The sequence below is a fragment of the Thalassophryne amazonica genome, chromosome 3 (assembly GCF_902500255.1).
Source record: "Thalassophryne amazonica chromosome 3, fThaAma1.1, whole genome shotgun sequence".
NCBI classification, from domain to species: Eukaryota; Metazoa; Chordata; class Actinopteri; order Batrachoidiformes; family Batrachoididae; genus Thalassophryne; species Thalassophryne amazonica.
In genome coordinates, this window is record NC_047105.1 from 132334813 (window position 1) to 132362809 (window position 27997).

A 27997-nucleotide genomic window follows, 5' to 3' on the forward strand; every position below is an offset into this window, starting at 1 on the left:
TTTACATAATTATTGTATGGCCTTGCCTTACAATATAACGCGCCTTGGGGCAACTGTTTGTTGTGATTTGGCGCTATATAAAAAAAACTGATTGACTGATATCGGAAAGGCCGTATTGGTAAACGTGGAGGTGGAGTGGCGCTCTATGTAAGCCAAAATTATGCGCACTCCATATCAAAAATTGAACTGCTTCGGAGTCACTGCAGCTAGTTATAAATTTACAAATCAACACGCAATTACTTGGTAGTCCTAAATCTGGACTGGAATGACAGCTCATCTAAACCATTAAAAGCTCTTGCAACCAAACTTGGACTTACTCAGTTAATCAAAAACCCAACTAGAATTGGAAAAACATGCAGCTCTGTGCTTGATCTCATCTTTACTTCTCAAACCTCCAAATTTGCTCTCTCTGGTATAGTAGAAACTGCTATTTCTGATCATTTCCTTACATATGGGAGTTCTTATATGCAATTATTCTAACGTTTTATTGTATGCAGATGACACTGTACTATTTTACTCCAACTCAAACCCCAATTTTGTAAATGCTAAATTGTCATCTGATCTCAAAACACTCCAAAATTGGCAAACGGATCACCACCTTAGTATTAACATGAAAAAGACAATGTATGTATTTTCATTCCCCCAGGAAGCAACTCCAAATGTGCAACACAATCATGTTCTCCGATTACAAACTGCACATAACAACAACCTATAACAACCTATAAATATCACAGAGAGCATAAAAAAAAAAAGTTAGACACACACACACACACCTGAACACAGAAAGTAGCCTATAGAATTATTTTATTGGATATGGCTGCATTCAGTATCTGACACTTTCTCACTGCAGTTCATAAAAATAAATTGGTCAGTCGACCAACCTCTCTCTCTCTCTCTTCTTCTCACAGTTACTCAGTCACACACACACACCTTGATCATTATTTTTTAACTTTGTGTGGGGAAAAAAATGCCAAGAAAATTAGGTAGTAAAAAATAAATTGAAAAAAAAAATCAGTTTAATTATGAAATAAAAAAAAGAAAGTTGTGTTGAGTATGACAGCTCTTGTTCATGCATATTTTGTAGTTCATAATTTCCTACAACACTGAATATCAATTCTGAGGCTGTTCTGTTATTCATTCATACACTTAAGAATATTCATGTTGAGCTCATAAAAAACATGTTCTGTAAATAGTTCTTTCTTTTGTGATCAAAAACACTGATTTGAATCTCAATTTCGAGGCTGTTCTGTAAGTACTCTTTCATACAGTTAAGAATATTAATGTTCTGAAATCAATAAAAAAATAGTTCTATAAATATTTCTCTTTTGTGATCAAAAACACTGATTTGAATCTCAATTTTGAGGCTGTTCTGTAAATAGTTTTCAAATAAACAATAAATATAGCAACTTCTGATCAATCCATATCAATTTTAGACTTGAAATAAGGTAGATTTAAGCCCCACCCATTTCAAGTTAAACAACGCCAACTTCTGGTTTAGGCCACGCCCACTAAGTAGTAGATACAATTTAGATAGTTGAACAGATACAGATAGTGGTGTACTCGCTCATCCCGACTTTCCACATAAGAGCAATTTTTGAGTCAACAAAATCTTTAAATTTAAGATTTAGGAAATAACCTAGCAAAAATGATCAATCATTCAAGTTTTACTGGGTCTATCAACAATTTAAAAACTGGTAAACTGGTGGAGCATCTGCATTTTCAAAATGCATTCATACGGAAACTCAGAGTGTGGGGGATTTGATGGTATGACCAACAACCAGTAATGAAGCCAAAAATGCACAAATTTTGATGTCAAAAATGAGGACAAAATTTTTTATTTTGTCATTCTCTACATCAAAACAAAAGCACTTTATTAATTTACAGATAGAATGTACTTTTTTCTGCTGGACTTGGTGCTCTTAAATGAAACTAAAAGGAGAACCCCGCCTCCACTAATACATGCATCAACACCAGTATCGTCCAAAATGCATTTTAAAATATCAGCATATGACATATCAGCAAAATTCCAATTAAGCATCTCTATTGTTTGGGGTGGAATGTAGAATGTAGGCCGAAGAGCCAAATGGTTTCTCTCTATTCCCACCCCCATCATTTTTCTTGGATTTTGAATGCAATAGGCCCCACAGACGGGGCTGATAGTTGCACCCTAAGCATTGCTGGCATTGTGTCAGAGGGCTGTCTTCAGGATGGTGATCCATCCCTGAATTGCTAATAACTGCACCTCACGGGCACCTGGGTGACCAGGGATTGTCTCGAGGTGTTTATTCAGGTTTTTCTTCATTAAGTCCTGTTGCCTACACAATTGGTATCGTATCTAATTCTTTCAATGACCAAGTTGTTCAGAGGTCATATTTTAAAGCCTTGATATTTCATGATTTTCTCCCTTTCAGACCTATTGAGGCCATCGTCATTGGGGAATGTTACATCAATAATCCTGGCTGTTTCCTCTTGCTTGATCCAAATAACATCAGGTTTTAGTGCACCTCCTTCAATATGTCCCCCTGCTAGGATCTCTTTGTCTGAGCAGACACTGCACCGGAGTGAATTCTCATGTGTTTAATCAGATTGCCCTTCTGTCCAAAACGTTTTCCACACTCAGAACAGTGAAATGGTTTTGCCCCTGTATGAACTATCATGTGCACAATAAGATTGCTTTTTTCACGAAATTTTGCACCACATTCAGGACAGTCAAATGGTTTCTCTCCCGTATGAATTCTCATGTGTTTCTTCAAATAACCCTTCTGTCCAAACCTTTTTCCACACTCAGAACAGTCAAATGGTTTCTCCCCTGTATGAACTATCATGTGCGCAATAAGATTGCCCTTATCACGAAACTTTGCACCGCACTCAGTACAGTCAAATGGTTTCTCCCCCGTATGAATTCTCATGTGTCTCATCAGATGGCCCTTCTGTACAAATCTTTTACCACAGCTAAAGCAGCCAAATGGTTTCTCCCCTAAATGAATTAGCAAATGTTTCTTCAGATCACCCTTCTGTCCAAATCTTTTTCCACAATCAGAACAGTCAAATGGTTTCACCCCAGTATGAACTATCATGTGTGCAATAAGATTGCCCTTTTGACGAAATTTTGCACCACACTCAGAACAGTCAAATGGTTTCTCTCCTGTATGAATTTTCATGTGTGGAATCAGACTACCCTTCTGTCCAAACAGTTTACCGCACACCGAACAGCTAAATGGTTTCGTCCCTGTATGAACTACCATGTGTGCAGTAAGACTGCCCTTTAGTCTAAATTTTGCAGCACACTCAGAACAATCAAATGGTTTTTCTCCCGTATGAATTCTCATGTGTTTGATTAAATTCCTTTTAATGCAAATCTTACACCACACACAAAACAGTCAAATGGTTTCTCTCCTGTATGAGTTCTTATGTGTGAGATCAAATGGGCTTTCCGTCCAAATCTTTTACCACAGTCAGAACAGCCAAATGGTTTCTGACAAAATTTAAAAACTGGTTTCTGACGTGAATGAATTCTCATATGTTTGATCAGGTTGCCCTTCTGTACAAATCTTTTACCACAGTTAGAACAACCAAATGGCTTTTGCCCTGAATGAATTAGCAAGTGCTTCTTCAGATCACCCTTATGTCCAAATCTTTTTCCACACTCAGAACAGCGAAATGGTTTCTCCCCTGTATGAATTCTCATGTGTTTGATCAGATTGCCCTTTTCCCGAAATTTTGCACCACAATGAGAACAGGGAAATGGTTTCTCTCCTGTATGAATTCTCATGTGTTTCTTCAGATTGCCTTTAAGTCCAAATCTTTTACCACATTTACCACAGCCAAATGGTCGATGCCCTGCATGAATTTTCAAGTGTCTTTTCAGGTCTCCTTTCTGTCCAAATGTTTTACCACACTCAGAACACTCAAATGGCTTCTCTCCTGAATGAATTCTTACATGTTTGATCAGATTGCCCTTCTCTGCAAATCGTTTACCACACTGAGAACAACCAAATGGTTTCTGTCCTGTATGACTTCTCATATGAGTGATTAGATTGTCCTTTCGTCTAAATTTTGCAAAGCACTTACAACAGTCAAATGGTTTCTCTCCAGTATGAATTGTCATATGTCTAATTAGGTTACCCTTTAGGCCAAATGTTTTATGACACTCAGGACAGCCAAATGGTTTTTCACTTGCTTGCTGTCTTGTGTATATTTTTGAATAGTTCACATGACAAGCCTTATCACACTGAGAGAAATTAAAGTCTTGCTTAGTCATGTTGGTAGCAGAGAATTTGCCGTTTTCCTGACTCTTAAAACCTGAAGTGGGGACTCTGGTATCCTTCCAATCATGACTGTTGTCAGTCTCATTTTTATAACTGTCTAATCTCCTACCATTTTTATCTGGTTGTAAATGACTATTTTGACCTGCATTACTGGCTATTTGAGGTTTTCCATAGCCCTCTCCATCATCTTGTGCTGTCAGTGTTCTGTGTACTGTTGAGCTGCTGGCTACAGGCCCAGCCTCTGTGCACTTATCACTTTGGGTTTGATGACCCTGTGATGACTGTGTTTTTTCTTCAATATTTTCACACTTTACAGGGAAAACAGTGAAAGGGAACACAGTAATATCAGCCTTATCCAGCAGATGAAACTGCTGTCCCTGCTGACTTATCCAGAGTTTCTCTCGTTCCTCTTTAATGTCCTCTTGGTCAATGCTTAGATTCCACTCCTGCTGTTCAGGGAAGATTTCCTCCTTATACAGCAACAACTTCTGTCTGTCTGCAAAGATTCAAAGAAATGGGTACCATTTAAAATAACATTCATTAACAAAAGATAAAGTTGCAGAGTTATGAGTGTAACCAGACTACAGCACTGTAAAAAGATTAGTTGAGAATACTTCAAATTTTGCCATTAAATTTTTAGAGCTTTGGTGATCAGCCCAACTAAATGAATCTCAGGCACAATTCTTGCCTTGACAGGATGTGACTGGACAATCACAGCTGAATGCAGTACAAGTTCATGTTCACTCTTGTACAGTTGTATGAAAAAGTTTGGGCACCCCTGATAATTCTCAAGATTTTCCTTTATAAATCATTGGTTGTCTGGATCAGAAATTTCAGTGAAACATATTATATAGCAGACGAACACACTGATATTTGAGAAGTGAAATGAAGTTTCTAGTATTTACAGAAAGTGTACAATAATTATTTGAACAAAATTAGGCAGGTGCATAAATTTGGGCACCCTTGTCATTTTATTGATTTGAATAAATTTAGCACTAATTATTGGAACATCATGACAAAATGAGGCAGGGGAAATGTGACCCCGCCCGGATGAAGCCCGGGGCCCCCATCTGGAGCCAAGCCTGGATGTAGGGCCCATCAGCAAACACCTGGTGGCTGGACTTACCACAGTGCCCAGTCAGGCACAGCTCAAAAAAGCAACATCCCTGGAGTCCCTGAATGGAGTCCTGTATGGGGCTTCAGTGGGTGACTCCATTGTTCTGCTGGGGGACTTCAACACACACGTGGGCAATGACAGAGACCTCTGGAGAGGCGTGAGTGGGAAAAATGGCCTCCCCAGTCTAAACCCGAATGGTGGGAGCAGAGCTGTCAACTGATCACCATCTGGTGTTGGATCAGAGGATGGATCAGAGGATGTGGGAGGACTTTGGACAGACCTAGTAAGTCCAAACGGGTAGTGTGAGTGAGCTGGGAACATCTGGAGGAGCCCACTGTCCAACATATCTTCAACTCACACCTCCGTCGGAGCTTTTCTAGCATCCCTGTGGAGGTTGGGGGCAAAGAACCAGAATGGGCAATGTTCAAAGCTTCCATTACTGAAGCTGCAGCGGGGAGCTGTGGCCTGAAGGTCGTAGGTGCCTCAAGGGGTGGCAACCCTCGAACACCGTGGTGGACACCGGTGGTCAGGGAAGCCATCCAACTGAAGAAGGAGTTCATCCAGGATATGTTATCTTGGAGTACTCCGGAGGCAGTTGCAAGGTACTGCCCCAAGGGCAGCGGGTGTGGGAGGAGTGTGGAGCAACCATGGAGATGGACTTTCGGTCGGCACCAAGGTGCTTATGGTGGACCATGAGGCTCCTCAGGAGGGGAAAATGGGGAACCACCCAAGCTATCTACAGTAAGGACGGGATTCGGTTGACCTCAACTGAGGATACAATCTGGCGCTGGAAGGAACACTTTGAGGAACTCCTGCATTTGACCAGAGCACCCTCTATAGTAGGGGCAGAGCTGGAAGCTGATGGAGGATTTTCATCAATTTCCCTGGTGGAAGTCACTGAGGTAGTCAAACAACTCCACAGCAGCAAGACACGGGAGTTGATGAGATTCGTAGAGAAATGCTAAAGACTCTGGGTGTGGAGGGATCGTCTTGGATGAGGCGTCTTTTCAACATTGTGTTGAGGTCTGGAACAGTGCCTAAGGAGTGGCAAACTGGGGTGGTGGTCCCCATATTGAAAAAGGGAGACCAGCGAATGTGTGCCAACTACAGAGGCATCACACGACTCAGCCTCCCTGGGAAAGTCTACTCCAGGGTGCTGGAAAGGAGGGTTCGGGCAATAGTCAAACCTCTGATTGAAGAGGAACAATGTGGATTCCGCCCTGGTCGTGGAACAACCGACCAGCTCTTCACTTTCACAAGGAACCCGGAGGGTGCCTGGGAGTATGCCAATCCAGTCTACATGTGTTTTGTGTACTTGGAGAAGGCGTATGATCGGGTACCCTGGGAGATATTGTGGGAGGTGCTGCGAGAGTATGGAGTGAGGGGGGTCCTTTCTCTGGGCCATACAATCGCTGTACTCACAAAGCAAGAGCTGTGTTCGGGTGCTCAGCAGTAAGTCGGACTTGTTTCCGGTGGGGATTGGCCTCTGACAGGGCTGCGCCTCGTCACCAATCCTGTTTGTGATATTCATGGACAGGATATCAAGGCGTAGTCAGGGGGAGGAGGGTTTCCAGCTTGGTGGGCTCAGGGTCTCCTCACTGCTTTTTAGAGATGATGTGGTCGTGTTGGCTTCATCGACCGGTGACCTCCAACACTCACTGGATCTGTTCGCAGGCGAGTATGAAGCAGTTGGGATGAGGATCAGCACCTCTAAATCTGAGGCAATGGTTCTCAGCAGGAAACCGACAGATTGCCTACTCCGGGTAGGGAATATGGTATTGCCCAAAGTGAAGGAGTTCAAGTGGTCGGGGTCTTGTTCATGAGTGAGAAGATAATGTAGCGTGAGATTGGCCAGAGAATTGGCGCAGCAGGGGCGGTATTGCAATCGCTCTACTGTACTGTTTTGACAAAAAGGGAGCTGAGCCAAAAAGCAAACCTCTCAATCTTCGTTCCCACTCTCACCTATGGTCATGAGGGTCATGACCAAAAGCACTAGATCACGGGTACAGGCGGCCAAAACTGGCTTCCTTAGGAGAGTGGCTTGTGTCTCCCTTAGAGATAGGGTGAAGTTCGATCAGCCGTTTTGAGCTCGGAGTAGAGCCACTGCTCCTTTGTGCTGAAACGAGCCAGCTGAAGTGGTTCGGGCATTTGGTAAGGATGCCTCCTGGGTGCCTTCCCAGAGAGGTGTTCCAGGCACATCCACCTGGGAGGAGACCCAGGACTAGGTGGAGAGATTATATTTCCACACTAGTCTGGAAAAGCCTCGGGATCCCCCAGTCAGAGGTGATCAATGTGGCATGTGAGAAGGAAGTCTGGGGTCTCCTGCTAGAGCTGTTGCCCCCATGACCCAATCTCAGATAAGAGATTGAGATAAGTGTATGAATATTGGAACCTAAAATTGGTTTGGTAAGCTCACTGACCCTTGACCTCCTTACAGAGGTGAATCCAATCATATGAAAGGGTATTTAAGGTGGCCATTTGCAAATGTTTCCGCCTTTGCATCTCTTCTTATGAGTGGCAACATGGGAGCCTCTAAACACCTCTCAAATGACCTGAAAACAAAGGTTGTTCACAACATCATGGTTTAGGGGAAGGATACAAAAAGCTATCTCAGAGATTTCAGCTGTCAGTTTCCACTGTGAAGAACATAGTGAGGAAATGGAAGACCGCAAGCACAGTACTAGTTAAGGCCCGAAGTGGCAGGCTAAGAAAAATCACAGATAAGCTGAAGCAAAGGATGGTGAGAACAGTCATAGTCAACCCACAGACCTGCTCCAAAGACCCTACAACATGATCTTGCAGCAGATAGTGTCTCTGTGCATTGTTCAACTATACAGCAAACTTTGCACAAAGAGATGCTGTATGACGCTGTAATGCAGAGGAAGACTTTTCTGCATACATGCCACAAACAGAGTTGCTTGAGGTATGTTAAAGCACATTTGGACAAACCAGCTTCATTTTGGAATAAGGTGCTGTGGACTGATGAAACTAAAATTGAGTTATTTGGACATAAAGGGCGGTATGCATGGCTGAAGAAGAACACAGCATTCTAAGAAAAAAATGCTTGCTACCTTCAGTAAAATATGGAGGCGTTTCCACCATGCTGTGTGGCTGTGTGGCCAGTGCAGGTACTGGGAATCAGTGACAAAGTTGAAGTTGCGCCAGGACTGGATCTTTCAACAAGACAACAACCCTAAACACTGCTCAAAATCTACTAAGGCATTCATGCAGAGGAACAAGTACGATGTTCTGGAATGGCCATCTCAGTCCCTAGACCTGAATATTATTGAAAATCTGTGGTGTGATTTTAAGCAGGCTGTCCTTTCTGGGAAACCAACAAACCTGAGATGTTTTGTAAAGAAGAACGGTCCAAAATACCTTCAACCAGAATCCAGACTCACTGGAAGCTATAGGAAGCGTTTAGAGGCTGTTATTTCTGCAAAAGGAGGATCTACTAAATATTTCTTCTACTAAAAATTTTTTCTGTTGGGGTGGCCAAATTTATGCATGTGCCTTATTTTGTTTAAAGAATTATTGCACACTTTCTGTAAATCCTATCAACTTCATTTCACTTCTCAAACATTACTATGCAATCTATATGTACATAAAGGGCTAATTCTGTCCGTCTCCCAAACTATAATATGTAGACCTAAAAACTATATATATATATTCTGAATGCTCATGACATGTGGAATGAACTGGTATCATTTTTAAAAAAAGTTATGGGCAACCAATAATCCCCCAATCCTGATGATGTCATCAAGAAAGCCTGAGTACAAAAATATACAGTGGTCAATTCTAATTCCACCCCACCCAAATGATAACATGAAGCCCTAAAAACTATATATATTCTGTATCCTAATGACATGGGGAACAAACTGGTACCATGTTTTTTAAAAGTTGAACTGAAAATTACCCCAAAATAGCCTTTTATATAAGACCAACTGAAAATTACCTCCAAAATAGCCTTTTATGTAAGACCATACAGTGTATCGCCATTCCACCCCATTATCACATTTTAGTGCTGACAATAGTCCACAGATAAAGTACTTTATCATTTTTATTACACCAATCTTATGGTTACTGGGCAGCCAATAATTTAATGCCTTTATCTATTCTCTTTATCTATTTCTTTGTTGTCACAAAGCCCATGAGAACAAAGGCTCATCTGTATACATAAAGGGCTATGTCTGTCTGTCTGTCTGGGATAAACTCCCTAATTATAATATGTAGCCCTAACAACTATAGAAATTCTGAATCCTCATGACATGGGGAACAAACTGGTACCTTTTTTTTTTTTTTTTTTTTTTTTTTTTTAAGTTGAACTGAAAATTACCCCCAAAATAGCTGGTTGTGGGTATGACCAGGCAGATTCAAATTTCCAGCCCTGTATATGTGTTGGCCATCTCTGTTTATTTAATCCCTTTCTTCAGCTACTTTATGTTCTCAACTGTAAAGCACCCAACTGTCTAAATACATTCATTTTATGTTTGTAAAAACAGTGAAATACACCACTACCTCAATTTTGATTAATTAATATTTACATTTACTGTTACCTACCTTTTGTGTGTAATTTTGTTATAAATTTGATTGCAAAACAAAGTCTGCATGAAGGACTTCAAATGTGTTCGTCTTTTAACCAAGTATTTCCATTTAGTTTTGGGAGTCCACCTCTTATAGTTCTGAGGGACAAACTTTAGCCCATTAAATATTATATTTATAAGACATCAGCATTACAAAAACAAATGTTGGGAAATTGTTGTGATTAAAATGATTGGCATTTGGCTTATGTCTAAAACAGGTTAACCCAGGCAGCGCCGGGTCCCCCAGCTAGTATGATATACACTCAACAAAAATATAAACGCAACACTTTTGGTTTTGCTCCCATTTTGTATGAGATGAACTCAAAGATCTAAAACTTTTTCCACATACACAATATCACCATTTCCCTCAAATATTGTTCACAAACCAGTCTAAATCTGTGATGGTGAGCACTTCTCCTTTGCTGAGATAATCCATCCCACCTCACAGGTGTGCCATATCAAGATGCTGATTAGACACCATGATTAGTGCACAGGTGTGCCTTAGACTGCCCACAATAAAAGGCCACTCTGAAAGGTGCAGTTTTATCACACAGCACAATGCCACAGATGTCGCAAGATTTGAGGGAGTGTGCAGTTGGCATGCTGACAGCAGGAATGTCAACCAGAGCTGTTGCTCGTGTATTGAATGTTCATTTCTCTACCATAAGCCGTCTCCAAAGGCATTTCAGAGAATTTGGCAGTACATCCAACCAGCCTCACAACCGCAGACCACGTGTAACCACACCAGCCCAGGACCTCCACATCCAGCATGTTCACCTCCAAGATCGTCTGAGACCAGCCACCGGGACAGCTGCTGAAACAATCGGTTTGCATAACCAAAGAATTTCTGCACAAACTGTCAGAAATCGTCTCAGGGAAGCTCATCTGCATGCTCGACGTCCTCATCGGGGTCTCGACCTGACTCCAGTTCGTCGTCGTAACCGACTTGAGTGGGCAAATGCTCACATTCGCTGGCGTTTGGCACGTTTGGAGAGGTGTTCTCTTCATGGATGAATCCCGGTTCACACTGTCCAGGGCAGATGGCAGACAGTGTGTGTGGCGTTGTGTGGGTGAGCGGTTTTCTGATGTCAATGTTGTGGATCGAGTGGCCCATGGTGGCGGTGGGGTTATGGTATGGGCAGGCGTCTGTTATGGACGAAGAACACAGGTGCATTTTATTGATGGCATTTTGAATGCACAGAGATACCGCGATGAGATCCTGAGGCCCATTGTTGTGCCAATCCAAGAACATCACCTCATGTTGCAGCAGGATAATGCACGGCCCCATGTTGCAAGGATCTGTACACAATTCTTGGAAGCTGAAAATGTCCCAGTTCTTGCATGGCCGGCATACTCACCGGACATGTCACCCATTGAGCATGTTTGGGATGCTCTGGACCAGCGTATACGACAGCGTGTACCAGTTCCTGCCAATATCCAGCAACTTCGCACAGCCACTGAAGAGGAGTGGACCAACATTCCACAGGCCACAATTGACAACTTGATTAACTCTATGCGAAGAAGATGTGTTGCACTGCATGAGGCAAATGGTGGTCACACCAGATACTGACTGGTATCCCCCCCCCAATAAAACAAAACTGCACCTTTCAGAGTGGCCTTTTATTGTGGGCAGTCTAAGGCACACCTGTGCACTAATCATGGTGTCTAATCAGCATCTTGATATGGCACACCTGTGAGGTGGGATGGATTATCTCAGCAAAGGAGAAGTGCTCACTATCACAGATTTAGACTGGTTTGTGAACAATATTTGAGGGAAATGGTGATATTGTGTATGTGGAAAAAGTTTTAGATCTTTGAGTTCATCTCATACAAAATGGGAGCAAAACCAAAAGTGTTGCGTTATATTTTTGTTGAGTGCATTTAACTGAAATTGCTGATCCAAACAACCAATGCTTTATAAAGGAAAATCATGGAAATCATCAGGGGTGCCCAAACCTTTACATACAACTGTAAGGTGTTCATATTTTTGCTACTAAAAATTGTGCCCAAGTTTCATTTAGTTGTGCTCATCTCCAAAGTTCTAAAAATGCCATGGGTGGCTGCAGTTCATTTCAAATGGTAGTCTTCCATTTTCTTCCATGGCTTTCTGGCTTTGGTTGCTGTTTTAAAGCATTTGAGAATACTTTAGTTGAGCAGCCTATCATTTTATGCACTTTAATATATGTTTTCCCCCCCAAATCAACCTTTTAGTCAGAGTACGGTGTTCTCCTGAACAATGTCTGCAAAGACCCATTTTACTAAGATTTTCAGAGAGAAATGTACTATAACCAGCATGTGCAACATTTGCTGTCACAAAGTGCAGACACTGCCATTTTTTTTGAACAGGGTAACATTCATTTTTCTTCATCTTCTGTGAAGGCCAAAAGGATGTTAGCCAACGAACAGAGGTACAGAAGGGCATCATGAGAGAGAGGTCCTGGATGCATAGTAAGCACAATAAGATGTCCATGGAAACTGCCAACAAAGGCTCATATCTCTGGCTACTCAGCTGAAGAGATACACCAGAGGCAAAGAAAATAAATGGCCTGTTCTCCAATGACCCATCCAGGGTGTACTCCCAGCTGAAAGCAGAAAATGGTAACAAGAACAGACCTGCCCAGAACTGAGACTGAGCAATACTGGAAGACCATCTGGGAGAAAGAAGCATCACATAACACCAATGCCATGTGGCTGGTGGACCTAAGATCACACCACAGCCACCTCCCAGAACAAGAACCAGACAACATCACAAAGGTAGACATCCAACAACAAGTCTCAGAGATGAAGTGCTGGACAGCACCAAGGCCTGACATGATCCACATCTGCTGGCTGAAGGACTGACTTTCCTTTTAATTGTAAACTAAATTATGCATTAACGTAGAACAATTAAAGTACATGAAATTCAAGTAGATTGAAAAGACTGCTAAAGCATTTCAAAAACCCCAGCTAAAGCTTGTAGAATATTTTGAAAATCATGGTACATTAACAACATACCTTACAATGAAAAAGTCACAAATTCTTGTGTGAATTACTGTAAATCTATTCAAAGCCAGAGTGTCTTTTTCCAATGGAAGAAAGTCTACATAAATAAAAATGTCACAATCTTGTGCGCAATCCTGTTTGAACAGCACAGTGTTTATTTTCCACAGAGGGAAAAATTCTTACCATGTTTCCTGATGGTACAAGATGCAGTTCGCTTTTCACATTTCTTTTATCTTCTGGATGTGCTCATGAAGACGACGTTAAATTCAATTCAGCACCAATTACATGGATTCTTGTTTTGTTATCCAACTTTTGGACACAGTCTGTCTTGCCATCTTCTCTCTGTCCGACATCTCTCTGTCACACAAATATTCTGCAAAATTCCTCTTTAAAAACGTGATACCTCTAAAAGTATGCGATATCCACATGCTACGTTTATCTTAAATATAGCATCTTGCAGCAGGAGGCACACAGTGTCGCCTAAGCAACCAACCAGTCCCGCTTTACGACAGCTGTCCTAACAGCCACGCTTTGAGTGAGCCATTTTTTCCTCTGCGGATCACTTGGCTCACTCAAAAAATGGCTCACTCAAAGCTTTGCAGTCGGCATTTTAAAAACTTGGTGACAATCACGATTACAGAGTAAAACACCAACACCCACCCCCTCCTCCCCATGACGAAATCCGCGGTATTTTCACAGCCCTGAATCTTTGTATAAGAGCACGCTGAAGTATGCCCTAAAACGGCGAGTAAGTCAAAACATTTTGGTACAATGTACCAAATGTACAATATTTTCGACATACGCCAGCATATGATGCATACATCCCACATACACGGGCCATACGTTGTAGGTAAGTCATGCGATTGTTGACACACATTTCTTGTAAGTTACTCATAAGTTGAAATACATCAATCAATGATGCCCATTGATTGGGTCAACAACTGAAGCCTGCAGTCCTCATGCAGTTCAGACTTAGAAATATTAAAACCATTCACACATAGATTAAATATAAAGTCTTAATCTTACCTGTTCATTTCAGTCAGATTCATCATCACAGCCTGATGAAAACAAAGCATTCTGATTTTGTAGAACATCTGAAAATACTTTAGTTCCTTGTCATGGCTGAAAAAAAACAAAACAAAAAAAACCTAGGTAATACCTCAATAATGGCACCCACCTCAATAGCAGGGTGTAGTGGCTGGGTTAAGGCATGCTGGGATATGTTTAACCAAATGTCATCCATTTTCTTCTTGAAGTAATCCAAGAAATCTTGCCCATGAATAAGTGTTTCCACCGTGTCGAACAAGAACTTTGAGTTATGCTTGTTTTTGTTGATCAAATCAGAGTAATGGGTCTGCTTTGTAGCCAGTAGCGCATGCTTATAGTCTAAAATAGCATCACGCCACGTGATGCGGAATACTTCTAATTTTGAACTACACTGTTTCCATTCTAGACCTCTGGCCTTATGCTTGAGGTCATGCAAGTAATCACTGAACCAAAATGACTGTTTTGGGGGAGCGTGGTTTTACTATAGCTCCCCCATATCGATTGTAGTTTTGAGCACTGAGTTTAAACTATCCACAAGACTGTCTACTGTTTGGGCATTTTCCAAACGTAAAGTTAAGATATCAGGCAGTCTAGCTTCGAGTTCAGTTGTAGTTCAGGAGTTGATGCATCGCAGCAGTGGTAAATAAGGTTGCTGTTCCACTAAACATGGTAGCAAAACTGTAAATCTAATAAGTGAGTGATCAGAGACCACCAATGCTTGTGGCAGCAATACCACGTGCAAGAATCCAGGGTATTTCCACTAATGTGCGTCAAATCCTGAATGCATTGCTGAAATCCTAATGCATCCACAATTTCCATAAATGATTTGCAGAGGGAATCAGAAGGCTTATTTATATGGATGTTGAAGTCACCAATAATCAGAATGTTATCTGCACTATTCGACAAGTTAGAGATGAACTCACCACATTCATCTAAGAATTCAGAGTATGGGCCAGGGGGCCTATATACAGTGACAAAGTAATATGGCTGATTTTTATTCTTCTGACCTTGGCAATACGTAGCATCATGGGCAGAGCGGAGAAGCAGATGATCAAAGGAGTTATATTTGTGACCCCCAACAGCTAATAAACTAAACCAAGATTTATAAATAAGAGCAAGACCCCCGCCTTGCTTCCCATCAAGAGGGGCATGACGAAATTTGCACGTCGGTGGGCAGGCCTCATTTAAGGGGAGGACAGCTGTGGGTTTCAGCCAGGTTTCACACAATCCAATCAGATCTAAGTGATGACCCATAATAAGATCATTGATCACCAATGATTTTGAGGACAGTGATCTTATGTTTATGAGACCCAGGCTAAGGACCTCAGTGGGGTTGACAGTTGGACTGCTTGGATTTTGGGGTGGTTCCAGAGTAGCATATATAAGATGCCTGGAAGCAGGTTTAGGTTTGAGACATTACACGTGGGTTGTAGGTAACAGAAACAAAATATTTGCTATTGCTGGAACAGCCAACGGGCCATCCTCAATTTCAACATCATCCAATGTAAGTAAAGGGTACTAAGTTTGCAAAGCCTATCCCTTGATTTTTATGGACATGTCTGGAGAAACAGGCCACAGTCTCAACTTGATGAATTTCCCTCCCTGCCACATTAACTGCACTATCACAACAGTGGATTTTCTGCACAAATTTCCCTGCTAAGCTAATGGATTCCACATCCACATTTGTCATAAGCCTTGCAGAGTCTCTAATCACCTGCTGCGTACCTTCTGTAGTCCAAACTATACCTTTTTGGAATCTTTGTGATTAGACAAATACTGTGGTATAGTTTCAATATGATTGGAGCATCTTTTAATTTTGACCCCGTGTAATTATTCAATTTATCCCTACCTGGCTGCCTACTGAAAATTCAAGTGGCCAATCGATTTTTTTCAAAAAAGTAATGTCTAAGGAGTATTTGTTCCGAATTTGGTGCTCCTATCACCATTTGCACAATTCCTTTGTAAATATTCTGTTATCTGCTGCACTAATAAGTCTATTTCAGATGTGAGGATGACTTAGTTGTATGCCTGGGTGGTTGCCATCCAGCATATTCACACTTATTCAGTTGCAGAGACGTGGATTGCAGTTAGACTTCTGTAGGTAAATACACCTACACTTGGTCCGGTCACTCAAACAGTTGGCATACCGAGGGAGTGGCAGTTGGTTTGCCAGTCCAGCGCCATTTGATGGTACCGTCATTGAGCACATTATGAGGGTATGACTTGGGCATGTTTTGGGTGACATGTCTGTCATCTCAGTCTGCACTCCACATGCAGTCAGTGAGGTAGTGATGAATCACTGAGCTTCACTCAGTGATTCATCACTACCTCAGAGGTTACCCTCCACTGGACATGGGTGATTTTAATGTGGCCACTGGCCCAACTGTGGTCATAATGATGACTGATTATGATTTGTTCCCCCTGGATCTGCTCGACGTGATAACAGCAGCTCAGTGCTCTTCAACTCTGCAAAATGTCAGGTACTATGACTTGCTGGACAGTTTTCAACATTCAAAGCAGCACCACTGAGCTTGGTAATCAAATACCGGGGATGCAGATCAGGATATTGATCATGTTCTTGTTTGCAGACACTTGACATTTCTGGAAAACAATAAGGTCTGTAGACATGCTAAATTGTTGAATTCTAACCACAGACTTTGTGGAGCTTCCTGAAGGAGTCAGTCAAAATCCTGTGTACTAACATCTGCTTGATGTCCACGACCATCTATGGCTAGAATTCAAGATTATATTGTGTTGCTGGAGTCTGTATACAACAGAGGTGAAGGAATTCTTGCAGTGGACAGATGTGGTGACAAAAGGAATATGAGAGTTCTTCCATGATTACATCCTGAAAGTTAGCAGGGATTATGCTGGAGTCACCAAAGTCCACAGGAGAAAGCATCCATGTTCCTGGACTCTATACCCCTACCCAATATGCAGTCCATGCAAACACTGAACACAGGAGCCAGAAGACACAATAGATGAATACAAGAATTCACTGCAAAGAAGTCAAAGTCTCTGAAGAGCAACCACACTACCTGTGGATTGTCTGGATGTGATGCCCAGCAACATATTCTCAGGACGTCCTACATAGCAGCCCGGGTAGCCAAATCAAATGTACGGCAAAAACCAGTGCTTTGGAATGGCAAGTTTTCCAAAGACGAATGACTATGAACCGTGGGCAGTTTCTGGGTGTTACATTTTTCATTATTTTGAGCTCACTCACTGCACCGTTTCATTCCCGCACCTCTTCCCAAAAATGTGGCAAGAAGTAGAGAGAACTCACAGTAATATAACCTGTTATAATACAATTGCAGGTACTGTATTTGAGTTTTCCTCTCTGAAACAAAATTCACAAGGAGAATTTCAAACTCTTCTGTTTTGGTGAAAAAATGTAGAATGCTGCAGTTGCAAAGAAGAAAACTCAAATAATGTTTGTAGAAATTTTGACTGTCAGTCTTTCAAAACATGATAAACATTAGAAAATTATTCTCCACCTTACTAAAAATGTATTTTTCAATTTTCAATGCTCCAAACAGAGTTTCCATGTTTCATCTTTAAAATTTAGGAATTATTTTAACTCCAAATATCAGTCTGTCTTACCATCAGTATGTGGTCGTAAATGACTGCATGGACCCGAGTTGCTGGCTGGTTGTGGTCCTCCATGGTCGTCTCTACGAGCTTCTATTTTCAGTGTTCTGTGTACAGTTGCGTTGCTGGAAAGAAGCTCCACGTCTGTGCTCTGATCGCTTCGTCTTTGATGAAGCTGTGAAAACTGTAGGTTTTCTTCATCTTCACTCTTCAAAGACAACAGTGAAAAGGTACTTAGTGATCATCAGTCTCCATCAGCCCATGAAGCTGCTTTACCTTCTGACTTACCCACAGTTCCTCCTGCTCCTCTTTAATGTTTGGAGCTTCCAAGTCATTTGGGTCCAGATTCAAATGTTCTTCCTGCTGCTCAAGGAGAACACGTTCTTTACTCACCAACAGTTGGTGCATGTCTGCAACGAGGAATTTACCGTAAATGCTTGAAATGAGTAAGAACATCTATTATAATAAAGATAAACCATCGTAATGTGTTTCTGGGTGTCACCTGACGACAGCATGTTAAATTTAATTCAACAACAATAACAAAGGCTGTGGACAATTTATTGACACGACTGATTGTGCTGTATTTATTTATATTTTGTTTGTTTCTTGGCTTGTGGAGTGGTGTGAGGGGGGCACACATGTTCTAATTCCAAAATATACATCCACATTCAATGTTCCCAATGGAATTTTACAATCGAGAGCAGCTTTACCTACATTTTTAAATTGTAGACTTTTATTTATTTATTTTTTTTATTTATTTATTTTTTTACACCAGCTTTAGTGTTTTAGTGGGAAAGTGCAAATTTAGATAGAGAAGATAGATTTGACAAAGATGCTTTACTGTCATTACAGGTATAGCAAACAACAAAATGAACAGCAATGCTCCGCATGTGTATCAATACAAAACACTGAAACATTCACTCAAGAATATACTTTCTCTGTAAAAAGTAGAGAATACTATAAAAAATAAAAAGTAGAAAGCACAAAGAATTCAATTTATTTTCATTTATATAGCACCAAATCACAACAGAGTTGCCTCAAAGCGCTTCACACAGCTAACCTTACCAACCCATAGAGCAACAGTGGTAAGGAAAAACTCCCTCTGAGGAAGAAACCTCGAGCAGACCAGACTCAAGGGGTGACCCTCTGCTTGGGCTATGCTACAAAACATAAATTACACAACAATTCACAGTACAATTCATGGACGAATCTACAAGAAATGCAATTGGCGCACAGGACAGGAGGATCGCCAACACGAACACAACTCCCATCTCTGGATGGAGCTGCACCAGTGCGTCTTAAGTCTGGACTTGAAAGTCTCCACAGAATCTAACTGTTTTATTGACGCAGGGAGATCATTCCACAGAACAGGGGCACGATAAGAGAAAGCTCTGTGACCCACAGACTTCTTATTCACCTTAGGGACACAAAGTAGTCCTGCACCCTGAGTACGTAAAGCCCGGGCCGGTATGTAAGGTTTAATTAGTTGCTCCAATTTTGGTAAAAAATTATGCAAATTATTCGTTGAGTTATCAGGGTTTTAAAAAGGAATAATCATGCTGTTATGTTACAGGGTAACTTATGTCACATGTCATAGAATCCAATAGACGTTGACCTTGTTTTACCTTTACTTTGGAGAACAAACATTCAGCACACATCAAAACTATTCCATTTATTAATCCTATTAGCTCAACCAATAATTTGCATCAGTTTTTTACCAAAATTGAAGGAACTTTAACTTTTGACCCCTGTACAAACTGAAACTAACCTTTGTCACCATTTTGAACTCCTGACCATTCAGGCATAGTCCAAACTATACCTTTTTGGAATCTTTACGATCAGACAAATAATGTGGTGTAGTTTTCCAAATGATTTGAGCATTTTTAATTTTGACGCCTGTGTAATTCTTCAATTGACCCCTACCTGGCCGCCTATTGAAACTCAAGTGGCCAGTTCGTTTTTTTTCAAAAGAGTAATGTTTAAGGAGTATTTGTACCAACTTTGGTGCTTGTATCACCATTTGCACGATTGTTTCAGTTATCTGCTGCACTAATAGGTTAGTAGCAGAACCTTAAAATCTGATCTCACTGGGACAGGAAGCCGGTGAAGGGATGCCAAAATGGGTGTAATGTGGTGGAACTTTCTGCTTCGTGTCAAAAGTCTGGCTGCAGTATTTTGAACCAATTGGAGACCCCTAATGCGGTAAACCAGAAAATAAAACATTGCAGTAGTTCAATCTAAAAGAGATAAATGCATGGATCAGAGTCTCAGCATCAGCCATAGACAGGATGGGACGAATCTTCGCTATATTTCGCAGGTGGAAGAAAGCAATCCTAGTAATATTCCTAATGTGGAGGTCAAAGGACAACGAAGGATCAAAAATTACCCCAAGGTTCCTCACTTTGTCAGTGTGATGTATGACACATGAGCAGAGGCTAAGCGTTAACTGGTCAAATTGATGCCGATGTTTCACTGAACCAAGAACCACCATTTCAGTCTTATCAGAGTTTAAAAGTAGAAGTTTCTAGACATCCAACTTCTCACCGCTGCAAGGCAATCGTCTAAGGATTTTATGTCAACGAGATTACCAGCAGTTATTGGCATGTTATAACTGAGTATCATCTGCATTGCAGTGAAAGGTAATCCCAAAACGCCGTAATATGTGCCCAAGGGGTGCTATATAAAGGGAGAAAAGCAGGGGGCCTAAGACAGACCCCTGTGGAACCCCAAATTTCATGTCACTAAGGTTAGAGGTAGTGTTACTGTACAAAACACACTGAGAACGACTGGTCAAGTATGATGTCAGCCATGCAAGGGCACTCCCAGTAATCCCAAAATGATTTTCCAGCCTATCATGTAGAATATGATGATCCACTGTATCAAATGCAGCATTGAGATCTAATAGCAACAGAACTGTAGTGGTGTCCGAATCCATTGTAAGCAGATCATTCACCACTTTAGTGAGAGCCGTCTCTGTGGAATGATATTTTCTAAAAGCAGACTGCAGTGGCTCAAAGAAATTATTCTCAGTAAGATAGTCTACGAGCTGCCGTGACACCACTTTTCCAGAATTTTAGAGAAAAATGATAGATTTGATATCGGCCGATAGTTTGTCAATACACTCGGGTCAAAATTAGGTTTCTTAAGTAATGGTTTAATCACTGCAGATTTGAAACATTTAGGAACAGATCCAAAAGTTAAAGAAAGATTAATCATTTCCAGCACAGTCGGCCCAAGAGTGGGCCACAGGTCCTTAAACAGTTTTGTTGGTATAGGATCAAATAAACAGGTTGTGCTTTTTGTTGACATTACGAGTTTTGTCAGCATGCCTAGTGAGATACTGTCAAATTCTGTAAATCTAGGTAATACCTCAGTAGTGGCGCCCACATCAACAGCAGGGTGTAGTGGCTGGATTAAGGCATGCCGGGATATGTTTAACCTGATGTCTTCTATTTTCTTCCGAAAGTAATCCAGGAAATCTTGTGCTGTAAAAGGAGAGCGAACTACAGGTGGTTGTCCATGCAGTGTTGCCAAGTGTTGCCACCGTGTCGAACAAGAACTGTGAGTTATGCTGGTTTTTGTTGATCAAATCAGAGTAGTAAGTCCGCTTTGTAGCCAATAATGCATGCTTACAGTCTAAGATAGCATCACGCTACGCAAGATAAGATAAGATAAATAAATGGTTAACATTTTGCTACGAAAGATCACATTGTCGTGTATACTGCACACTTAAGACTATATGACACACTTTGGATTATATTGCAGATTTGGCAATGTATTGCACATGGACTTGTACTGCACATTTGTGTACATTTTCAAAATACAACACTGAACTACTTTCACATTTCTTAAGTTTGCCCTGCAACAGATTGGCTTCCTGTCCAGGGTGGACCCTGCCGCGCATCCTATGACTGCTGGGATAGGCTCTAGCCCCCTGTGACCCTTAACTGGAGTAAACAGGTACAGAAAATGAATGAATTTCTTCATTTCTGTACATGCAGCTCAAATATACAACCCCTGGCAATAATTATGGAATCACCGGCCTCGGAGGATGTTCATTCAGTTGTTTAATTTTGTAGAAAAAAAGCAGATCACAGACATGACACAAAACTAAAGTCATTTCAAATGGCAACTTTCTGGCTTTAAGAAACACTATAAGAAATCAGGAAAAATAATTGTGGCAGTCAGTAACGGTTACTTTTTTAGACCAAGCAGAGGGAAAAAAATATGGACTCACTCAATTCTGAGGAATAAATTATGGAATCACCCTGTAAATTTTCATCCCCAAAACTAACACCTGCATCAAATCAGAACTGCTCATTAGTCTGCATCTAAAAAGGAGTGATCACACCTTGGAGAGCTGTTGCACCAAGTGGACTGACATGAATCATGGCTCCAACACGAGAGATGTCAATTGAAACAAAGGAGAGGATTATCAAACTCTTAAAAGAGGGTAAATCATCACGCAATGTTGCAAAAGATGTTGGTTGTTCACAGTCAGCTGTGTCTAAACTCTGGACCAAATACAAACAACATGGGAAGGTTGTTAAAGACAAACATACTGGTAGACCAAGGAAGACATCAAAGCGTCAAGACAGAAAACTTAAAGCAATATGTCTCAAAAATCGAAAATGCACAACAAAACAAATGAGGAACGAATGGGAGGAAACTGGAGTCAATGTCTGTGACCGAACTGTAAGAAAGTGCCTAAAGGAAATGGGATTTACATACAGAAAAGCTAAACAAAAGCCATCATTAACACCTAAACAGAAAAAAACAAGGTTACAATGGGCTAAGGAAAAGCAATCGTGGACTGTGGATGACTGGATGAAAGTCATATTCAATGATGAATCTCGAATCTGCATTGGGAAAGGTGATGATGCTGGAACTGTTGTTTGGTGCCGTTCCAATGAGATTTATAAAGATGACTGCCTGAAGAGAACATGTAAATTTCCACAGTCATTGATGATATGGGGCTGTCAGGTAAAGGCACTGGGGAGATGGCTGTCATTACATCATCAATAAATGCACAAGTTTACATTGATATTTTGGACACGTTTCTTATCCCATCAATGCCAGGGGTTGTAATATGTGCTTGCTACAACCCCTGGCAAAAACTATGGTATCACCGACCTCGGAGGATGTTCATTCAGTTGTTTAATTTTGTAGAAAAAAAAGCAGATCACAGACATGACACAAAACTACAGTAATTTCAAATGGCAACTTTCTGGCTTTAAGAAACACTACAAGAAATCAGGAAAAAAAAATTGTGGCAGTCAGTAACAGTTACTTTTTTTAGACCAAGCAGAGGGGGAAAAAAAATATGGAATCACAATTCTGAGGAAAAAATTATGGAATCATGTTTAGGTGTTAATGATGGCTTTCGTTAAGCTTTTCTGTATGTAAATCCCATTTCCTCTAGGCGGTTTCTTACAGTTCGGTCACAGACGTTGACTCCAGTTTCCTCCTATTCGTTCCTCATTTGTTTTGTTGTGCATTTTCGATTTTTGAGACATATTGCTTTAAGTTTTCTGTCTTTACGCTTTGATGTCTTCCTTGGTCTACCAGTATGTTTGCCTTTAACAACCTTCCCATGTTTGTATTTGGTCTAGAGTTTAGACACAGCTGACTGTGAACAACCAACATCTTTTGCAACATTGCGTGACGATTTACCCTCTTTTAAGAGTTTGATAATCCTCTCCTTTGTTTCAGTTGACATCTCTCGTGTTGGAGCCATGATTCATATCAGTCCACTTGGTGCAACAGCTCTCCAAGGTGTGATCACTCCTTTTTAGATGCACTCCTTTTTTAGACTAATGAGCAGATCTGATTTGATGCAGGTGTTAGTTGTGGGGATGAAAATTTACAGGGTGATTCTATAATTTATTCCTCAGAATTGAGTGAGTCCATATTTTTTTTCCCTCTGCTTGGTCTAAAAAAGTAACCGTTACTGACTGCCACAATTATTTTTCCTGATTTCTTAGTGTTTCTTAAAGCCAGGAAGTTGCCATTTGAAATGACTTTAGTTTTGTGTCATGTCTGTGATCTGCTTTTTTCTACAAAATTAAACAACTGAATAAACATCCTCCGAGGCCGGTGATTCCATAATTATTGCCAGGGGTTGTATAACAGCAAGAACTATAGTTACACAAGTGTTTGCCCTAGAATTTCTTCCAGACTCGGTACTCATTAATTACCCCTCCCTCCCCACCACCAACAAACTGCAAGGTGCATTGTACAAAAAAAACAAAGTGGTGCTCACAAACACAAAAGCTATCATTAAGTTATGGGCTCATCCTGCCACAGTCCTGCAAAACGTAATCACTGATTTGTTGATATATTTATTATTAAAATACCATTGTTCAAAACACATAAAATAACAAAAATAAAAGGATAATTTCCATTTTGGTCCTGAGATAACACACCCAACATGCGTACTATACAGACAAAAAAAGAATAAATCTATAACAAGTTACAATAATAAGTTATAAAAACAAACATTCCTGTGTGATTTTAATATATATTATACATATATGAAATACTGAGCATGATATAAGATTAATACCAAATAAAAGGAGAAGACTCGAGATGAAAATTCATTGAATAAAAATTGTTTAACCAGTGTTTTGAACTGGAGTTTGTCCCACTGAATTTGAACATGACTGTCGTCTATTCCATAATACTAAACTAGTACAACCCCTGGCAAAAATTATGGAATCACCGGCCTCAGAGGATGTTAATTCAGTTGTTTAATTTTGTAGAAAAAAAGCAGAACACAGACATGACACAAAACTAAAGTCATTTCAAATGGCAACTTTCTGGCTTTAAGAAACACTATAAGAAATCAGGAAAAAAAATTGTGGCAGACAGTAACGGTTACGTTTTTAGACCAAGCAGAGGGAAGAAAATATGGAATCACTCAATTCTGAGGAAAAAATTATGGAATCATGAAAAACAAAAGAACGCTCCAACACATCACTAGTATTTTGTTGCACCACCTCTGGCTTTTATAACAGCTTGCAATCTCTGAGGCATTGACTTAATGAGTGACAAACAATACTCTTCATCAGTCTGGCTCCAACTTTCTCTGACTGCTGTTGCCAGATCAGCTTTGCAGGTTGGAGCCTTGTCATTGACCATTTTCTTCAACTTCCACCAAAGATTTTCAATTGGATTAAGATCCGGACTATTTGCAGGCCATGACAGTGACCCTATGTGTCTTTTTGCAAGGAATGTTTTCACAGTTTTTGCTCTATGGCAAGATGCATTATCTCGAAAAATGATTTAATCATCCCCAAACATCCTTTCAATTGATGGGATAAGAAAAGTGTCCAACATAACGTAAACTTGTGCATTTATTGATGATGCAATGACAGCCATCTCCCCAGTGCCTTTACCTGACATGCAGCCCCATATCATCAATGACTGTGGAAATTTACATGTTCTCTTCAGGCAGTCATCTTTATAAATCTCATGTTTAGACAGCTGACTGAACAACCAATATCTTTTGCGACATTGCATGATGATTTACCCTCTTTTAAGAGTTTGATAATCCTCTCCTTTGTTTCAATTGACATCTCTCGTGTTGGAGCCATGATTCATGTCAGTCCACTTGGTGCAACAGCTCTCCAAGGTGTGATCACTCCTTTTTAGATGCAGACTAACGAGCAGATCTGATGTGATGCAGGTTTTAGTTTGGGGGATGGAAATTTACAGGGTGATTCCATAATTTATTCCTCAGAACTGAGTGATTCCATATTTTTTTCCTCTGCTTGGTCTAAAAAAGTAACCGTTACTGACTGCCACAATTTTTTTTCCTGATTTCTTATAGTGTTTCTTAAAGCCAGAAAGTTGCCATTTGAAATGACTTTAGTTTTGTGTCATGTCTGTGATCTGCTTTTTTTTTTCTACAAAATTAAACAACTGAATGAACATCCTCCGAGACTGGTGATTCCATAATTATTGCCAGGGGTTGTATAACATTAAAATTTACCATGGCATTTTACAGAAGGTATCTGGAGAGACTAGTGCAGTGCCCATATGACGTTTGTATTCCTCTAGAAAATTGGGAGCTTAAATAGATTTTTCACAGATGGTCGTATGAGGCTGTGTTTGAAGGTGGGATATACAAAGAGGTTTACTTTCTCTTACATAGTTTTAAGAGACAAACAGTACATGGATAACACAGATACAAAGACACACACAAATAGTTATTTTAAGAATATATACGCAAAGCTATAGGAAGAAATAAACACCGAGTGTACATTGAGTGTATCGTTTTCAAAAATCTGTTTTATTATCAATTATATGAAAATAAAAGGATTCCTATTAAGCAGGTTATTGGAAGAGAATCACATAAAATTAAACAGAACATTTAGAATATTTAAAACAGAAAATAGTACCCTCAGCCTCCGGGAACACAGTTTATTTAAACTTGAACTCACACCAAATACAAGATTTTATTCAGCTTATGTACTAGTATTAATTTTGTCACCAATTTTTCAATTTAGTCTTTGTCAGTCTTGTGTCAAAGTTCATTCTTACTCTTAGTCACATTTAGTCATTCACATATTTTTGTCGACTAAAAGTCAACATTTTAGTCTAGTTTTTGTCAAATGAGACCTCAAGGTATTTTAGTCGAGTTTTAGTCAAAACATTTTCGTCTGTTTCTATTTATTTCAGAGATAATTTTTGTTTATTCATTCCAGTTGACTTGTGTTCCATAGCTGAAATATTGATTAAATGTCTGGAATAACAAATATCTTGAATGAATGAATCTTCAATGCAACTTTGCTAAAAGTGTCTTGTTTGTTGATTCAATACACATTTACAAATGATGCACTTGTTGTGATGTTTTATATTTATTATAAAACACCAACAAAAACTTGTGTTAAATAATATGACCGTTACAGCTCGACTCATAGCCGAGCAGATTCAGAGGGATATAAATGTAAAACGCTACTTTGGCCCTGATCTTCCCTACAATACTCGAGTTTGGAGCGCTGCAGTGCGGCTGTGGTCAGCCTGGAGCGCTGAGATAAGTTCTCCGCAATGGAAAAGAGGACGTCTCATTTTGGGGAAAAACAGCTTTGGTCGGTTGTGGTATGCTGTTTTACAACGTTTGGAAAGAGGTGTCATTTGATTTATAAAGGCAATGGCGCTTTGAAGTTATTGATTGTGGAATGATCCATCTTGCCACCTTTACTCGTCAGAGAGCCGCAGCAAATCCCACAACACACAGACACGGAGCGGATGATATTATCATCATCATTATTATTTTCACGTGGGGCACTAACTTTAGCTTACAAACCAGAGAAGTGGTTAATGTTCCAATCCATGGCAGAGAACCGTGTCATTGGCTGCCCCACAAAAAGAGACTTTAATCAACAGAAAAGGTGAGTCAAGACTGACATCTTTAATTGTGGACTCGGCGCTTCTAATCAAAATCAGCAGGTCCACAATCAATGTAGAGAAATGATTTTCCCATTACACACCCTCAAAAACAATGCAATGGCCTGACTGCAGTGTCATTTTTTATTTTAACAGTGTAACAGACCATTACGCTGTGATAATGCAGGTGAGAACCCTATATCGTAGACATAATATGTTATGGCCCAGTCACACGGCACATGACAATTCCTGAACGAAAGGTAAAAGGTAAAAAAAAAGTCAATTCGTTGAGAAAAGATGGACAAAGGAGTTTTATCACCGAATAGTCTGCAAAGCAAGAGTGCAAAGGGACGAACGAGGAACTAAATGAAACCAAAGCTAACGTTGATCTCGACGTTTTAAACAAAACACTCCTGGAGCCACAGCTGGAGCATTGTGTGTCTGCATCTCTGAGTTCCAGGACTCGGCGCTGGGATGGAGCTCATAGCGCCCAAGTCCTGGAGAAACTGCAAACAGAAGCTGTGGAGATCTGTGTGCATGTCGGTGGGTCCACCTGCTCTGGTTCCTCAAGCAGAACAAGAAGGATCATCATCATCATCACAACCCTCACTGTCTGACGACATGCTGTCACTGCATTACGTTACTAAGCTATATATATTGATTTATAACAGAAAACTGTCAAAACAGGGAATAAATATAAGTGTAAAGATGATTGAATATATCAAAGCAGTAAATTGATCAGTGTGTGTGAATGCGTGCATTGACTCCCCACTGACTCCCCATGTGCAGTTATTTCCACCAGCTGCAGCTGATCCACAATGTGAATTATGCTTTCCAGAACACTTCTTTATGGGTGATTCTTAGACTACGGGCACTTATGTCCTTTGATCATATTGTATGAAAAACAGAAAAAAGGGGAAATTTCACACTTTTATAGTTATCTTTACAATGAAAGTGTTTTAAGAAATTTGTTCTAGTAGTCAATGATGACTTTTTCACATTTTTTCAGCATCATTATA

General features: G+C 40.4%; 1 protein-coding gene across 1 annotated transcript in view; it reads right to left on the reverse strand.

Moving 5' to 3' along the window:
* Window positions 1-2343: 2343 nt before the first annotated feature.
* Window positions 2344-27997, reverse strand: part of LOC117507619 (zinc finger protein 271-like) — a 71828-nt gene continuing 46174 nt past the window's right edge. Inside the window, 4 exon segments of the mRNA XM_034167443.1 lie at window positions 2344-3352; window positions 3355-4764; window positions 17601-17796; window positions 17877-17998. Coding sequence (XP_034023334.1) covers window positions 2526-3352; window positions 3355-4764; window positions 17601-17796; window positions 17877-17998 — 2555 coding nt within the window. The 3' untranslated portion in view covers window positions 2344-2525.